The 18,829-nt window shown below is 41.9% G+C and overlaps 2 protein-coding genes across 3 annotated transcripts in view; both read left to right on the top strand.

Moving 5' to 3' along the window:
• neto1l (neuropilin (NRP) and tolloid (TLL)-like 1, like) overlaps nt 1-14,825 on the top strand; it is a 34,324-nt gene extending 19,499 nt beyond the window's left edge. Inside the window, exons 5-11 of one of the 2 annotated variants that reach the window (XM_062985887.1) lie at nt 7,233-7,274; nt 7,351-7,478; nt 8,725-8,953; nt 9,636-9,749; nt 10,767-11,241; nt 12,392-12,466; nt 14,362-14,447. In XM_062985887.1, the coding sequence (XP_062841957.1) occupies nt 7,233-7,274; nt 7,351-7,478; nt 8,725-8,953; nt 9,636-9,749; nt 10,767-11,241; nt 12,392-12,452 (1,049 nt within the window). In that variant the 3' untranslated portion in view covers nt 12,453-12,466; nt 14,362-14,447. Of the gene's footprint in view, nt 1-7,232; nt 7,275-7,350; nt 7,479-8,724; nt 8,954-9,635; nt 9,750-10,766; nt 11,242-12,391; nt 12,467-14,361 lie in introns of both variants that reach the window. The other variant, XM_062985886.1, reaches the window with a different exon arrangement.
• Nucleotides 14,826-16,647: 1,822 nt separating this feature from the next.
• timm21 (translocase of inner mitochondrial membrane 21) lies at nt 16,648-18,751 on the top strand. Its single transcript, XM_062985755.1, has 6 exons — nt 16,648-16,939; nt 17,045-17,107; nt 17,414-17,511; nt 17,712-17,785; nt 17,972-18,077; nt 18,215-18,751. Exons 1-6 carry the CDS (start codon nt 16,648-16,650, stop codon nt 18,305-18,307), a joined length of 726 nt encoding a protein of 241 aa, XP_062841825.1. The 3' UTR covers nt 18,308-18,751.
• Nucleotides 18,752-18,829: the final 78 nt, after the last annotated feature.

Below are 18,829 nucleotides of genomic sequence, written 5' to 3'. Positions count from 1 at the left end.
GTACCCGTCCGAAGTAATCAAGGCTGGTGACATACGTGTAGCAAGGGGGCACATACTTTTACTAAGGGGGTACATACTTTTTCAGGTCGCCCTAATCCTGACATCAAAACGTACAGAACCCTTCCCACCCCGAGCACCCAGGCATCATATGGGCAAAGATCTAAAATTCACAACATCTGCTTGGCCGGTACACACACACACACACACACACACACACACACACACACACTCTCTAGTTCACCCTCTGTGTGAGGTTTTGGGCAGCATATGTTCACCGTATGCCAGGGAACTCACCGACCGTCGTGCCAGACAGATTGGACTCCAGTTGAAAAGCAAGCTGGCATATCAACCAACCCACGATGCACAGAACACTCACTACATGGGCAAAAGTATGTGGACGCTCGTACATCTCTTTAGAGTTGGCATGTCTCCTCTGCCAGCGTGTATGAGCTCGTCTGGCTTCTCAGTTGAGCAGTTGTCGCTAATAGAGTTTCCTAGACTGAGCAGAGAAGCGTTTTGTCGTCTGTGGAGACTGTGTGTGTGTGTGTGTGTGTACGATGCAGAAATAGTTGATTCCATTACGAGCGCTGTTGTATTACTGTAATGTTGAGTATTTATGATGGTGTTTATTACATGTTCATTTTCAGGGATTGTTAGTTTAGTTTGTGTAACGGAGGCAGTAGAGGCGAGTGAGGCAGAGTGATACGAGGTGAGGAAACGAGGCAGCATGATGGATAAAGTAAAGCACACCGAGGTCTCCAAGGTCGACCGTAACGAACGACTCCAGCCACTTAATTACAGCCGATCAATTCCAGCCGATCGATCGTACCGATCCGAACTCGGAGCAGAAGCTTCTAGTAAAACCAGTTCAGGGTTGTTTACCTGAGTACTGGAGACACTCTCTGCTTTAGGGGTGGGACAGAGACCCTGACCAGGTCACCAGGTGAAGGTTTTGGCATCAGTTTTGTGTACTGATCACTAGGTGCCGTTAAACTAGTTTAACTAGTCGTACAAGGTTCTACACCACCAGAGAAATCATACAAGCTTCTGTCTGTATATTTATAATCTCTCAGTAGTGTCATGTACTTTATTTTATTTTATTATTATATTATATTATTATATTATTTTTATTATATTATTGTGTTTATTTTTTTTTCTACCTTATTATAATGTTTTTTTTTTTTTTTTCATATTATTGTATGTATTTTATTTTTTATTATATTATTGTATTTATTTTTTTCTACTTTATTATATTAATTAATTTACTTTATTTTATTATTAAAATATTACTTTTATATTGTTGTATTTATTTTATTTTAATTACTTTATTTTATTATTTTATTTAACTATGGGCAAACAGCTATAACAACCTTCATTCTTTTGGGAAGGCTTGCACAGTGTTTTGGAGCATGTCTGTGGGAATTTGTGCACATTAACTAGAAAAAAATGATTTATTGAGTTCAGACAACCAGTGTTCCAATTTGTCCCAGCTGTATTCAGTGGGGTTGAGGTCAGGTTTCACACTAAAACATGATAAAAAACGTCAGATGCAGAGGAAGGACAGAAGTGTAGAATATATTTTCTGTTACTGATTTTACACACCTGGTAGCGATGAGTGTAACTGAAACTTATGTTGCCCCCTGTAAAGTGGATGTTCTGTACCGGTGTATATAAACGTCGGACTGCAGGAGATGGAATCATTGCTGACCTTTCGTTTAAGAACTCTGACCTTTGAGCCTCTGAATTGGAGTGTGGAGTTCTTCGCCTCTTTGGCTTTTATTGATTGAACTTGTTCGGCGTTTCTGCTCTTTAAAGGTCGTGATGTTTTTCCTCGTCCTGCTGAGCGTCGCCGGCGTTTCCCACTCGGACGCGTCGCTCAGACTGAACGGAGAAGTTTATCTAACATACAGACGGATCTGATCTGCTGACTCGCTGAGCTGAAGGGTTTAGCGCCTCGGACTCTCAGATTAAATCTCTCGGGCGTTCGAGCTTCGTGGCTTCGCTGGTTCGAGTCGAATCAGGACTCTGAGAGGGAGGAGAAGAAACTGATCCTGGTTATTAAGTTTAAACCCTCGTCGTGCTCGGGGGGATTCCAGATAAAAACAAATCGCTTCATCTCGATGCTTTTTAATTAATTTTATGATGCGACGATATCGAGAAACCCAGAGAATTACAAGAGGAGATAATCCTGAGCTCCGGGGAGCCGCCAGCGCTTAAATAAATAAAAACATCTCGTTTATTCCTCTCATGGTTCTTTATTTTATCTGAGAGCTTCTGTCTGCTTCTGTGAAGATCATCTTAGAAGTCTGTGATTATACCAGAGCAGCTTGTTTGTTTACGTCGTTCCCACTTTGCAGTTTGTTTTTAAATGCGGCTCATTTTATTTTTTGTCTCATTTTGACTTTCAAATCACAATAAATGTATCACTAATTGCTATTAACTGAGAGACGTACTCTGTAGGACCAAAAGTATCTGGACGCCTGACCATGAGCTGGTCAGACTCCCCGTTTAGTAGAACAGAGCGACAGTTCACTGGGCAAAAGGCGGGAAACACCCAGGACAGATCACCAGTCCATCACAGGACACACACACACCTAGCTGCAGTTTGGTATCTCCAGTTAACCTGACAGCACGTCTTTGGACTGTGGGAGGAAACCGGAGCATCCGGAGGAAACCCACACAGACACAGGGAGAACATGCAAACTCCACAATAGGGCTTATTACACACACACACACACACACACACACACATCATTACCCTGGTTTTTGCTGAAGTGAAACTCTGGAGCCGATGCTGCGTTCGGAGCTCCACCACTGTGGCGTGAAATTGTGTTCCGAAGCGGATGTAATTGCAGCGTGAACCCCAACGCCGTGTGTGTTCTGTATTAAACGTTTTGGGCTGAAGCGCCGCGGGTGTGTTGTGACAGGCGAAGTGCTCGGGCGTGAACGCTCTCGTTAGGTGTTAAAGGAGACGTCAAATCACACACACACACACACACACACACACACACACACACAAATAATACATGGCGAGTTGTATGTGGACACCCGAGCATAAACATGTTTTCCAAAATGATTAGCATTTGTATCAGCTTTGATTTGATTCAGAACGTTAAATACAGGTCAGATTTTCTGTATTGTTGACTTGGTGGGCACAAATCCCCACAGACACGATTCAAAATATCACAAGAAGCCCTTGTGATATGGAGCAAGGAAACTCCATATCCATGTTTGCACGTGATTTTGGAACGGGATGTCCAACAAGGAGGATCAGTGCTATCCTAGTAGGTAGAGCTCTGATCCGTCTGTTATAAGGTTGTGGGTTCGAATCCCGGCTCTGCTTTGCTCTGTGTACAATGCCTGACCCTTGTCCTCCGACCCCATCGTTTAAAGAAAAAGCACTTCACTGTGATGTACACGTGAAGACTTGTAGTATATATCACAAATAAACGCTTCATGTTCCATCCTAACAAGCTCACGATCAGACACCAGGTGTCCACATACTTTTGGCCGCTTTGGCTGATCGTGTTTCTCAGTTGATTATTTTGAGGAGTTTGGAAGGAGACGCGCGGCCGTAATGAAGATGAATCGGATCGAACAGCTCATCATATTCTAATGCAAATGGTGCATCTGCTGCAGCGCCGCCGGCGTCCGATCAATTTAATCATCCTGTCATGAACAGTTTGTGACTCTCAGTAAAGGAATTTAGTCGTAGCCGGTTCCTCTTCCTCTGCTGGAGACACCGATGGTGTACGAGGAGGGTATATTCAATAACTCGGATCGGCCTGCATGACTGGACCCCTGTGTTTGCTCTTAGGGGCCCCTGTCCTCAACCCCACTGAGCTACTTTGTGGTCCAGGCCGTCTCGTCCAGCGTCTGCAAAAGTATCTGGACGCCTGACTGTGAGCTGGTCGGACGTCTCATTTAAAAACATATTAAAATAGTGAGAAGTGTGTGTGTGGGAATTTGTGCCTGTTTAGTCAAAAGATGACAGCGTTTGTATGGCTGGGTGCTGATTACTGACCGATCAGTTGAAGTTCCGGTTCATCCCAGAGCTGTTGAGTGGGGCTGAGCTCAGGGAGCTTTTCTTCATGACTGTATAGAGCTCGATCATGCTGGAACAGGAAAGCACCTTCCCTAAACTGTTGCTGCAAAGTTAGAAGCATAGAATTTTAGCGACTGTTGTGTCTAGAATGCATGAATTGGATAGTTAGAAGAGGCGTGTCTGAATACTTTTGTCCTTACATTGTAGATGCAGTTTGGTTCATCGTGTTCCCTCGTTTTTATTAATTAATTAAGTTAAATAATTAAAATTAGAAGTTTGTTGGTTTAGAGACACAAACTCATTAAAAAAACAGAACCAGGTCACGTGTGTGTAAAATAAATCATCTTTTTGGCTCAGCAGTAATTGAAGGCGGTGGATGTGAAAATGAGCTTCACTATCAGACGTTCAGACTCTCCGTACCATGAAAGAAGAATCTCGTCCGCTTTAATTACCTCTCGCTAATTTTCCTCTCGGAGCGGCGGGTCCTGCTCCGCTAGCGTTCAGGAGCGGCGTGATGAAAAGCCTCGCCGCCCGTATCGATCCGAGCGTCGGGCGGAGCAGAGATCTGATTACGGCTTCGTGTTCGAATCGAGGCTCAGCGTCTGGTCTGGTGGAGGCAGCGATTTCAGGGCAGCGATCAGATATTTCTAGATTCAGCTTCACGCTGCTGAAAAACAGGCGCTAGGCTAAACGTTTACCGATTCTCCTGATGAAGATCCAGCAGACGGCGGCCCACAGAAGCTTGAAATTTCAGGAAGCACGAGGAACGACTCAAGAGGAAACCAAAGAGTGATGTGGTTTGTGGTTTGTGCGACTCCACCAGCTACTCTGTCCACCTTGAGCTCAGCAGTGAATAAAGAGAGGAACTCTACAGAGAACATGTCATAGCACCCACAAAAACGCCAAAAAGCCGCTACCGTTTACCTACCAAGTCCCCGGAAAGAAACACTAGATAGAGGAATGTGCTGGGACTCGGGTATGCCTAAAAATTCTCCTCTCGCGACCCACCGCTGTTCTGTTCTCTAGTAAACACATTATAAGCCGTGCTGGTGTTTTTGTGTTAGCGGTAGCATCTCCTGCTGTGATTCAGATGGAGAACGAGAATGAGAACCGCTTCAACAATTACGCTGTGTGTTATAAATCTGGGTAAATAATTTGGGTTGCCTGCACCAGTGAAACTCCTCACACACTGTGGTTGCCGTGTGGAGCCCTGGTTGATCGGTGAGCGCCCGGCCAGGCCGGCAGGTCCACCGTAACATCATTTTTCAGAGCTTTGTTTTATTGTTTATTAGAGACCTGCTCTTACTTTATTATTTATTAAAACCTGCTTTGATTTTATTGTTCATTAAGTGTAGATTAGAAGATCTGTTTAGGAGGCGTGTCCACATACTTTTGGTTTAAATAATGTAGAATCTTTACAGGCTACACGCTGGGTGGTGTTAGCTAGGCTAACCGTGTCGCTCATGCTAAGCGGTGTGAGTGATGAGGAATGAGCCGAGCTGAGCCAGCGCTGCGTCTGTACGAGCCCCGAGAGAGACGAAGCATCATCACTGAATCATCCCCACCATCCAATTAATCGTTTACAGTCCCATTAAGAGCCGGGCGGAGTCTGTTAGTGCTGCAGGAGGGTAACGGCGTCAAACGTGAGGTACAGACGGTGATTTATGGTGGAACCTGAACGAGACCTTTTCAGTTCCAGGAATTTAATGATCACAAATCGTTTCAGGTGGAGCAGGAAATTAACAGAGCAGCATTGTGAGGATCTTCATACTTATAGCCGTACTCACATCTGTACTCACATCTGTAAACATCTGCACATTCTACCGACTGAGAATCTTAGCTGTGCTATCAGCCGGCCAGGCACCTAGATTGGCTGTCTGTAGTGGGGAGGGAAAACGGTCAAGAAAGGATTCCTCATTGCTGGCACAATTGCAGCCTCTGCTGGCCGGTCGTGGCGCCTGAATGAGAGGCGGCTGATCGTGGATGGCCCTCAGTGGTGTTATCAACCTGCTTTTATTATTTATTAAAAACCTGCATTTATTTATTTTTTGTTTATTAAAAACCAGTTTTTATTTTATTATTTATTAAAAACCTGCATTTATAATTTTTTTATTTATTAATTATTATTATTATTATTTTATTATTCATTTAAAAATCTGCTTTATTTTATTATTTATTAAAATCAGTTTTTATTTTATTAGTTATTAAAATTTCCTTTTATTATTTATTAAAAATCTGTTTTTATTATTTATAAAAAATCAGTTTTTTTATTTTATTTTATTATTTATTAAACATCAGTTTTTATATTATTATTTATAAAAAATCTGCTTTCAGCATCATTAAATTACACCAGCTCATTACCGCTGGGATTCAGGGTTCAATTCAGGGTTCGGATCCCTGGTGGTGTTATCAGTCGGTCAGGCGTCCACATACAGACACGATTGGTGATGTTTGAGGGATGGATTGACCGAAGTCTCATGCCCAGTGTTTCCATGGAAACTGTGACCCTGACCCAGAAATGTCATGGACGTTCTGAACCGTTCCTCAAACCTCACGGTACCTCAGTGATACAGATCCAGACCAGTGTGTGTGTGTGTGTGTGTGTGTGTGTGTGTGTGTGTGTGTGTGTGTGTGTGTGTGTGTGTGTGTTAAACATCGCTGCTTTATTTGCTAAATAAAAACAGTGGGGAGCAGGGCAGGTCATCACCACACGAGCGTCAGCCGCTCCACGCTCCTAAATAAACGTGGAACCCGGGAGCTTCTCTCGGTCCCTGAATCGGTGTGTAAGTTCACACACACGTTTAGCTAATGAGAAAACGCCCCGGGGAAATACACTCCCGCCGTAAACGATGCCAAAACCCTGAACCATCAATCGCTGCACCAGCTGATCTCACCCGACCGCGAGGTCAGAATCTCATCGACTTCCTGCCGCTTCGATTTTTCTCCTGAGTAAAATACAGGAGCTCTTAAAAACCACCAATAACCCACATGGACAGGGTCACACACACACACACACACACACACACCAACAGTGCTGGTACGTACCAGAACAGCGGCACCCAGGTGGTACAACAGACCACAGCGGTCGAGGTGCCACCGGGAGTGGTGGAGGAAAACGTAGAGCATAGCGTGACTCGCAGGTTTTCAATACTGTAATCGGCACTGATGTGTCCCGTTTCCGTTTCAGATCCCGACTTGAAAGACATGGGCGTCCCCAAACCTCTCCCCGGTAAGTACCCTCGATCTTCCTTCTTGTTCCAGCGGCGCCTCCTTGTGGTTCTGACGCTCCTCCTCTCTCGCTGCAGCGTGTGAATTCGAGATGACCGGACCCGAGGGCATCATCGAGTCCCAGCAGATCGTCAGAGAGGGTAAAGCTTCACCCACCGAGGCCGTGGACTGCAGCTGGATCATCCGAGCTCCTCCCCGCTCCAAGGTCAGAGACTCCGCCCTTTTTGGCCACGCCCTTCCAAAAAGGAGACCCTGTTAAAGCGTGACCGCGCCCCTGTACAAATTTAGGACCATAAACACAAGCTGGCGAGGTTACCATGGAAGAACTTTAGTAGCCTGCACCAAGCGAACACCTTTGGGACGAATCGGACTGTCCACCGTGAGTCAGGGCTTCTCGTCATTCCCAGCCATCAGCACTTCGCGCCCTCGCTCTACACCGGTGCATTAGCACGTTAGCTCAGCGGCGACGTGATCTGCATGCCAAACCCGGACGCGTGTGTGGCGACGCCCCTCCCGGCGCTAATGTATTCCAGAGCGGCGGCGAGGAGAAGCTAGCTAATTGAAAAACCGTAGCGAGGACGGCTAATTAGAGCGCACTGGAGTAAACAAGGCTGTGACGCTAATACATCCAGCAATAACGAGTCCGAGTGACGTGAGTCGCATTCGAAGGTCCTTCGCTGAGCGCCACGGCTCTTGGCTGTCAGGAGTTTTGCATGTTCTTCCTCCCTTTTTTAAAAACGTGATAAATTCTTTATTGCTCATTTTCCTTGTTTTTTTTTTTTTTACCTGGTCCAGTCGTAGTCGATTGGAATTCATCCTCGACAGTTGGGCCCCTGAGCGAGGCCCTTAAACCTTAGGGTCACTGTTGGGCGAAACAGCCCAAACAGTCCACCACATCACACACACACACACACACACCACACACACACACTTTTGTAGTAGCTCCAGTGAACCTGACTGAACGTCACTGTACTGTTGGAGGAAACCGGAGCTCCCCAAGGAAACCCACACAGACACGGGGAGAACATGCAAAACTCCACACAGAAAGGCCAGGGAATCGAATCCTGCTGTGAGGCGACAGCCCCCCCCCCCCCCTGAGCCACTGCGCCACGCTGTCGCTCAGTAAAAGTGGAGCTCTGTAATTTACCTGTCACGTCTGATGGTTCGGTTCTATTTTGAGTGCCGCCAGTGGAACTCAGACGGAGATTTTTGTGTCTCGTTTCCTCCTTTCTCAGGAGTGTAGGATGATGGGAAATGCGTCTGTGTAAAGAGAGAGCTAGGTTTTCGGACAGACCCGTCGTCCCCCTGACATCTGACGCTTCGGTTCGTGCTGATGGTGCTCGTGTGCAGGCCGCTGAAGTTTCTCCACACCAAACCAGTCAGACTGAACCACGCCCTCATGGACCTCATTGTCCAGTAAATAAACTTCTGTGTTTCTATTCGTCCCTCAGATCTACCTGCGGTTCCTGGACTACGAGATGCAGAACTCGAACGAGTGTAAGAGGAACTCGGTGGCGGTGTACGACGGCAGCGGCTCCGTCGAGGACCTGAAGTGTAAATTCTGCAGCACGGTGGCGAGCGACGTCACTCTGAGGACGGCGCTGGGCGTGGTGCGCATGTGGGCCGACGAGCACAGCCGGCGCAGCCGCTTCCGCATCCTGTACACCACCTTTAAAGAACGTGAGACGCGCACACACACACACACACACACACATTTATTATATTTATTATATTTAACTACAGACGCAGGAGCAGTCACAAGTCACAAATAAATGAGGTGGCCGGAATAATAGATCAGGCTATCTAAATCAAAACCAGTAAAGACCAAATGAGCAAACCAGTATAATCTGCTAGACCAGCTAAACCACTAAACTGGTGTAAAATCACAACACAAGCTAAACTAGCGTCGTAAACGATACAGCAGTTCAGGTCACGTGTTCTGTGTGAGAATCAAATCCTGGTGGTGAAGAGATGAACTACAGCATCGTTTAATTTCCAATCAGAACGAAAATCTTTCAACAATTAATCATCCAAATTCACTCTGTTGTTGTTGTTCTCCCTGGGAATAACGACATTAATATCTCCACAGCTTCATTTACTGCGGCCTGGAGGCTCTCCGATTATATTAGGATGATCCTTTATTAAAATATGAGATGTCTAAGGAGTCTAGTGCAGCATCCTTTCATCTGCACACCTCATTCAACCTGCAGCTTCACCTATTCATTCATTCATTCAACACTCGCTCTAACAGGTTAATCTGGTCAGGCCGAGCCAACCCTCCCTCCCTCAGACACGCTCAGTTGTGTTTACATCATTGATTTGTGACTTTGTGAATCATATTTTCTTGTGTTTTTTCCTGCAGCTCCGTGTGAGGCTGATATGTTCTTCTGCCACAGCAACATGTGTATCAACAACTCGCTGGTGTGTAACGGGATCCAGAACTGTGTCTACCCATGGGACGAAAACCACTGCAAAGGTGAGCTGAACGTCCTGTCCTCTTTCTGAGCGCCGATATAAAACACGATCAGGTGTTGAGGGATATTTCATGAGTCCTTGATGTTCTTGTACAGAAGAGCGAGGTATAGACCAGGTCTCATGAGAAAATAACACTGATTTATAAGAGGCGCTCTGGGCTGGAGGGTGGAAGTCAAGTCAAGTTTTTATTTGTATAGCGCTTTTTACAATGGACATTGTCTCAAAGCAACAGAATCCAGGACCAAAACCCCCCCATGGAACATGAGGATGGTCAGTGCAGGGGAAATGTTGTGATTTTGTTTAGTTTTGCTGTCTTTAAAACAAGGAAAGGTAAAAGATCTGACACTGTACTGATAAGGTCTGTGAGGTGGACGTCTCGAGGTAGCTCTGACCTTTTAGATCTTTTTGGTTCACGCAAAATTAGGAGATCATCCTAGACTAGACTAGACTGGACTAGAATAGAATAGAACGTCTTTTTTTGTCATATATACGTGTTCAGTACAATGACATTTTTTCCATATATCACAGCTTGTTTGGAAGCTGGGGTCAGAGCGCAGGAGCTAAGAGGGTTAAGGGCCTTGCTCAAGGGCCCAACAGTGGTTGACAGTCTTCTAATTGATAGCCCAAAAGCTTGACCAACTAGACCAGAACATCCATGATTTGTAGCACGACCCAGGCAACACATAAAAACACATGAAAACGATGGCAATCTGGTCCCACTGTGGTTTACAAGGTGTAGCGTAAAGCCTCCACAAGGGGGCGATCGTGTACAAGTTCATTTTTTTATGTGCCGGTTAAAATTCATTTATTTAATTAGTATTTTTGTCTGCAACTCATTTTAGGGTTTGAATCACCTGCACTAGACTACCACTGTCCTTAGTGTCTAGAATGGTCATCCAGAGTAGCCAATCCACTTTCCGCATGTTTTGGGGTGGTGGGAGAAGACCCACTGAGTGAAGCCCTGTAGAAATGTCTAAATGATATCAGAATGCAAAAATATTTGAACCTGTTTCATCAGAGAAGAGGCAAGCGAACATCCTGGATAACCTGAACAACACCAATGGCAGCATCATCGGCGTGACCTGCTGCGTGGTCCTGGTCCTGCTCGTCGTCTCCGTCATGGTGCAGATCAAACAGCCCAGGAAGAAGTACGTCATGCAGCGGGACGACCTGCAGGACGCCTTCCAGGACACGCCGCGGCGCTACGACCTGGCCGACCTGGCCGACCTGGCGGAGGACCTGGAGACCACGTTTCAGAAGCGCTGCGTCCACGAGCACCACTGCGGCCGGGCCAAATCGACCTCCGGGATGGATCCTCATCATCATCATCACCATCATCACCACCACCATCATGTCAAAGATAACCGGCGCAGCATCGTGGTGATGAAGCACGGCTACGCGGCGCAGGAGGAGCCGGAGATGGACGACGAGCTGGACGAGGAAGTGCCGACCACCAGCCACCGACTGTCCCGACACGACAAGGCAGTGCAGCGGTCAGTACCTCTCGACTTCTGAACACCAGCAGGAGAACGTCGTCCTGGTTCTGGTTCTGGTTTGAGTTTATTTCTCTTGTTTTCTTGCTCCCGGTCGACTCGTCTCATTTCGGCAAACAACAAACGAGCAGACGAGACGTTTCTGTTGTTTTTATTTTCCTGCTGAAGTTTCTTTCTTTGTTATTTCTAAATTTTCCATTTGCTCTGTTTTTTTGTTTATTTTTTTTAATGCTTTTGTGTCTTTTAAGCTTTACTTTTTATCTTTATTAGACAAAAACAGGATATTAAATGTTTTGCTTTATAAACTTTATTAGGTACACCAGCTGGTTTGTACATTTGCAGATTATTTCATAAGCTTGAACTTTGTGGGTATACAATAACTGACTGTAATGGACACTTTGTCAAACCCCTCTAACCCATTCATTATGGTAAGCAAACACACAGGACCCAAACTGACCGGATGATGTCCAAACATGGTAGTGCGTGCTGTTCTGTGTATATATAAACATAGCAGGTGCAGCAATGTTGTTGGGATTTTCATATTAATTCCTGTTGGAACTTCCCGGCCTCTTTATTAGGAACACATGCCCTGTTAGTGCAGGTTGTAGATGGACAGTCTAGTCTGTCATCAGTGGACAGTTTCTGGTCACAGGCCGATCACGCTGGCTTTATATTTTGGTTGTTGTTTTGTGCAGTTTTTCTCTTTCCAGTTGGGTGACAGTCAGTCATTGTATATCCACACATTTATCTGTATGGTGGATGTAGCTTGTAAAATAATCAATAAATGCATCAGATAGGTGTTCCTAATAAATATAATCATAATACATTTATGATTTGATACGACTAGATGGGGGGGTGATGTAGAAACGGCACTTCAGCGCCATCTAGAGGAAGAGTCTGGTTTAGTGTTTGTGTTTACACTAGAGTTAATTACTGTAAATATACTAACAAATAAGCACATATATATTTAGATGTCACTTAGAAAAATAAAAATATAGTCTAGAAAGATAATACAAGTGCATAACTGATTAATAATGAAGATGATTTTGCATGTGCATATTCTTGATTCTGAAGTTGATTAGATGAATATTAATGTAAATAATGATTATTAAACAATGAATATTAAACATGAGAGCGGTGGATGTTTCAGGTTTTGCCTCATTGGGTCTCTAAACAAACATGAATCAGAGTACAACACGACTAGAGTGTAGGAGACCGGACGAAGGTAAGCTCTCCTAAAGCATGGTACCATCGTTTCTTTGGGATTTCAGAATGATTGTGTTGCTGTATCTTGGAGTTTGTTTGTTGTTTTATTTTTTGCACTTGGACGTGATATTTTACTGTTTGAACGTCGTGTTCAAGACTTGAATGTGGTCTTTATTATTCGAGCAGTAAAATGCATCTGCATGCATGTTACAATATTTTATATTTTATTCTGAGACTCATATTTTACTTTATTATTATTGTCTTATGCAGAAATGTGGACACCTCCTGGTCAAACTGCACGTTCTGTTGATTTTTTTAAGTGAAAATAAGTCAGCAGGTCTCTACAGGACCCTTTCAGCACCCAGCCACTCAAATGCTGTCGACTGAACGGGCACAAATTCCCATACACAGACACACTTTTAAGTCTGGACCGGCTGTAGTTCTAGCTGAAAAGATCATGTAGACGTCGCTCTGTTTTATTACAGTTTCTTTCTTAAACAGACGTCCGACCAGCTCAGGATCAGGCGTCTGAATACTTTTGGCCTTATATTGTACGTTTGCCTGTTCATTCACTGCATGTTCTGTGTTGTATGAATTGAAAGCTTTTGCTCGTGTGTTTGCTCGTGTTCAGCATGTGTTATGATTAATGTTTTATTACATATGAAAACACTGAAGCCGAGGATTGAATCAGCGTAATCTTGAACCTTCCCTGGTCTGTGTTCAGTTCCTCCTGATTCCCATTGAGGGCTAACACGTGCTTCCTTTTAGACATGTGAACTCACTCCATCTTTACCAAACTGCAGATTATGCAAAATCACAGAGCGGATCGAAGCACTAACTGCCCTCATCAGTAAACCTGACCCAGACTGACCCAAATGGACCCAAACTGACCCCGACTGACCCACAGGAGAGCATGCATGTGGCAGCTCTGTCTGGAGTCACTCTGTGGACATGTGCATGCTGATGTTGTGCACGTCTTTATTTTATATACTGTTTTGTTTTTGTATTTTGAACTGAATATAGATGTTTATTCTGTTACTCCTAAACCTCACTAATAATTATTAATAAATTGTATTCATTCAGACCTGTAACCTATGTAATATTATATATAGTAAACAAACTTATTTTATACTTACATTTGGACACTGTATCATTTATCATTTACCACTTTGCTTACTTATTGCTTACAAAGCATTTAATCTGTTTATTAAAGAGTCAAATCCAACACAAAAAGAATTAAAATAAATAAGAAACTAAATCCTGTATTTACAAAAAACATCAAAGGTATTATTATTGCTGTTGTCGTTATTATTATTATTATTATTATTATTTGTAATATTGTTGCTGTTATTATCAGTACTAATAATATTATTGTTGTTTGTTTTGTTATTATTATGTTTATTATTATTGTTGGTATTGTTTGTAATATTATTGTTGTTATTATTTACATTAATACTTTTATTGTTTAAAATTTCATCATTATCATTGTTATTATTATTATTATTTTTAATGATAATATTATTGTTTTTATTATTGTTCTTATTCCTGGTGTTGTTCCCAAAACATCACAAATCCTTTATTTTATTCAACAGTATTAATACAGTTTTTTACTTTATCAATATCCTTTTTACACCAGACACATTTTACAGCTTGTTAGTTATAAAGTGGAATCTTAAAATTCTCAAAATCCTACGTGTTTGATGCTTGGAGATGTTTTGCCTCTTTAACCATCCTCCTCATTGTGCATAAATAAAAATACTCGTGTCATTACAGCACCAGTTGTTTCAAACTTAAACTTAAATTATACCTCTAACAGTGAATAAAAGCATTTTTAGGTTTGTAGATGTTTTATCTAAACATTTGACCTGATATTGTTGATTGTAGCTTATTTTTAATTGTTTTTATGTTTTACAGATGTGGCCCATCTCTGCCTTTCCAGCTGAGGACTAAACCCTGCTGTAGAAAAAATAAACTGCTTTCTCTGTTGGATCACTCATGGATAATACACACTGTGTTTCTACTACAGACAAAAAACTACAACTGTGGCGGTTTGTGGCGGTTTGTGGGGGTTTGGGGAAGATTTACCTTGTTATTTGGTATTTTTTTTCCATGTGTAGAAAAAGAATCTGTTATGTTTCACCGGTTTGCCCTTTAAGAAACTCCTGTAACGCTGAATATGAAGAGGTCGATTTTAATCTGTAATCTTTTTCAGTCCAGGATTTATCGACCGTTTATCAGACAAGCTGAAGAAGGAAGAATGTGCCGCCCCTGTAAGACTTTAATATTAAAAGTGTATTCAAATAGTTTAGCAAGTCCTGTCTATGCATAATTTAATAGAAATGGCTACTTAATTATTTCATTTTTACCAATAAAATAAAGGACAAAAGAAGTCGAGTCTTTCTTTATTAAACATTTGCACAGTTCCATTTCACATTCACACTATATGGTCACTTCTAAAAAATCAGTTGAAAACGACTAGATTGGAAGATAAAAGTAAACAAACAAAATAGAAGTTAAAGGGGAACGCCAACTTCCCGACAAGTTCAGTTCATTAAATCTGTGCTTTTCTAGAGCTGCTCTGGCGACTGTAACTGCAGTTTCTGAAGTGGAGACATCAAGGAGCAACAACAACTCAGCCATAACGCTCACAGAACAGGACACCAAGTGCTGAAAAACATAGAAATATTCTGTCCTTGATTTACTAATACACTCACTACTTGGCAAAGTTAACATTGTCATGTCTGGTTCATTTGTTTATGAAAAAATAGCAGGTCTGCAATAAATTAGAAGATGCTGGATCACAGGAGACACTGTCCACAGCCAGAAGAGCTTTACATGAGAACTTTACATCACCATGGGCTCAGGAGGATGCCTTGCAGGAAAGAAACCCCTGCTTCTGCTTTTCAGACAATAAACGAATGTTTGAGACACAGTTTTGCATATAATTTCTAATTACATACGTTTTTGTTTTGATTTTGAATAAGAACTCGGGTAAATGTTATGCTACTGTGATTAGCAAGTGAGGCTCTTTTTTGCTAGTACATTATTAGCATTATTAGCATTAGGAAACTGGTATTCACAGTGAACTAACATTATAAGAAGGACTACACCTTTGGTGGCAACTGTAATGTGTAGTTACAGTGTAGAGGAATAATTGTATAAGATTTTTAATTGGTATAAGTAATTAAATACGTTTTTGATAACTTGTAATTGTTTGCTTGTTGGTATTAATGTAATTGAACATCATTTTGAGACATTTTAATATTAAATATTTAAGTGAAATATTAGTTGATTTGATATATCTTAAAATATAAACTTAAATACCCCCCCCCCCCCCCCCCAAAAAAAAGGTTAACAAATATGGGTGAAACTACAACTCCCATGAGCACTTGCGTATCGAGGTGCTGTGAAGCCTCGCAACACACAGCTCCTCACGTCACAGTTTAATCACAGACTCTGTCAAGGAATCGACTCTTATTCCCGTTGGATTAAACTCGATTCCAAACCCTTGAAAACTGCGTATAGACTATTGTTTTAGAGATCACATACATTAAATATAAATCCAAAATACAGTTAATGCCAAATAGGTGCATTGTACGATTGATCTGTTTATGTTGTTTGCGGAACCTGAGCCAGTTCGGACAGTTCGTTGGAGAGTCGATTCTAAAATTAGGGAATCGATTATATTAATAAAGCGTTAAATATGAGAATCGACACTGCAGAATCGGCTCTTCATTTCTGTTCACTTCTCTAACACTTAAAAGCATAATAAATGAACCGAAATATATGTTTTCTGACTATTTTAGGTTGAATATAAAATATCTGATTAATATAAACAAAACAACTATGAATGAACTATAACTTTAGTTATCGCAGCTATATTTATGGATTGGAACTGTAATTTTGAAGGGGGATTTTGGGCATTGTAACTGTGGCTGTGTTTGCAGCTCATTACACACTTTATACACGCCTGCAGAAATTAAGTTGCTTTTGTGTTTATGTGCGTTTACATCTACAGAATCCAGAAAATAAGCTTTTAATCTCAAGTAAAACTATTTTATAGAGTTAAAATCGTAATAAAAGGCATTGTGTGCATGTAAAGCGTTTGATTTTGGTTAGTTAGACTAGAAGTTGCTTGTTAGTGTTATTGCTATAGTCATATTTTTAAAATAACTGTATATTTTTACATTTTGGGTGTAAATGATGGTTTATTCTTTCTTATACAGACTTGCAAAACCCTCTCATTGTGTACAGCATGTGTTAAATCGGTTATATGTCACCTTGCCTGTACAAACGTCAGCTTTACACTTACATAGTCCAGTTTTAATTCGGATTAATAAATCTACATTTGCTTTTCTGCACCATCACGGTGCTTTAAGCCAAACGAGACATTTGCATGTTGGATTTCAGTGCAAAAATAAAGATCCTCCTGAAAAGCAGGTTTCAACCACGGGAAACACACCATCCTCAGGCCTGTCTGCTGCCCAGAAAGGTTCTTTTTATTTATTTATTTCTGTTAAATGCATGTTTATTAGTACATTACAGTAAAGTTACTCCACATGTCCTGGATGCACTAATGCTGGTTTATTCCCAACAGTGAAGCAGGCTGGACGAGATGTCACCTATCTGATTGTAGTGCTGGTTGGACTCGGAGTTACAGGTGAAGTTTATGATCGAAGATGCAAATAAATTCATTTTGCATGATGGTTAAAGCTGCAGTATGTAACTTTGGAGTGTGTAGAGGATTTGGAGACCTCTCTGGCGTATTTGTGTAGCGTGGAATAAACTGACGAAGGTTGGGGAAGCAATCCACAGTGCTTAATTACGTTAAACACACCTCAAGGACCGTGCATTCCTTAAACAGGCCTTTACAGGTCAACACACAGCACCCTTATTATTAAAATTCACATACTGCAGCTTTAATAATGATATTATTAATACACCTAAAAGCATCGACTTCCTACAGGAGGACTTCTGTACGTCGTCTTTCAAGAACTGTTCTCATCATCAAGTCCAAGCAAGCTCTATGGAAAGGCTTTTAACAAATGCAAGTCACATCCAGAGGTACGTACCAATGGAATCAGCGCTACAAGCAATATTTCATTTTGGATTTTACCTCATCCAAATTTTAGCCTTCAAACTACCCCTGATAGTCTCCTCAACCCTGGTGTATGAAGTCATATCAATATACCTGTTCACACCAACAACAATAAAGTAGCGCTGATCTTCATTTAAATGACTAAAATTTTTGGTTTGGTTTTTAGGTGGTCGGAGCTTTCGGCGAGCCTATTAAATGTTACGGAGAGACGACACGGCGAGGTCGAAGACAACACGTCAGGTGAGGGGGAAAACTATTTATTATTAAGATACATTGAGTGGGTGGTGCAGAAGTCGCAGAGACCTGGATGTGATACTAATGCTTATGTTTTTGAAATGGCATCTCCAGCAGGTTCATGGTCAGGGACTGTTTTACTTTAAAGATCAGTAGATTACGTGTAACGAGCTTTCTGTGATCTCTCTGCAGTCATGTTGAGTACATGAAGGACGGACAGAAACACATGAGGCTGAAATTCTACATCGAAGGTTCGGAACCGGGCCTGCAAGGCACCGTCCACTCCGAATCACGAGAGGTAAATAATCACTAATGTGTAGAGTATATTCTCTATAGTCTCTGAACATACAGTGCCAGAATTATTAACATCCATGGTTAAAGAATGCTTGTAACTACACATTTGTATATTCACACTGTGCTTTTGTACCTTCTTAGAATCCAGAAACCGGGAAATATGAATTCCGTTACATATTCGTGGACGTGGAGACGTACCCCAGGAGAACCATCGTGGTTGAAGATAACAGATGAGAATGTTGTAGGAGAAATTTCTAAAAGTGATGATCAAATGGGCTTAATTACTTAAATCCAAAATGCAGGAAAATGAGCATAGGAAAATGGAACATTGCCTTCTGGGCAGTTTGATTCAGACGTTTAGTCTTTTTCAATTGAACGTGTTTTGCTTCAGCATTGATTTGATATTTGAGATTGGTCATATAAATCTAATCAGATATTTTGATTTGTGTTTATTTCTGTAATGCCTGTTTTGTTTAAGGGTTTTGGTTCTTTTTGTTGCTGAGTAAATATCTAGATGTAATTCTTCTCATTTACAAAAAAAGGTCTGGAGCTTTGGAGTGGTCTAAACAGTCAGACTTGCCCTGCTTATATGAGCACAGAGAAGTCACCAACTATAGCTATGACTTTATTTTAGCAGATTTATTGCCAAAATAGACAATAAAGAATTTAAATTTGCAAGAGGGAAACAGTGTTTGTTATTTAAATTCCGTGACAGGATGATTAGAAAATTTGACTTCAGATGTAAATCCTGATACC

Source organism: Trichomycterus rosablanca, chromosome 23 (assembly GCF_030014385.1).
Source record: "Trichomycterus rosablanca isolate fTriRos1 chromosome 23, fTriRos1.hap1, whole genome shotgun sequence".
Taxonomy (NCBI): Eukaryota; Metazoa; Chordata; class Actinopteri; order Siluriformes; family Trichomycteridae; genus Trichomycterus; species Trichomycterus rosablanca.
The sequence above is the reverse complement of the archived record's forward strand: the minus strand, read 5'-3'. Positions and strand labels throughout refer to the sequence as shown.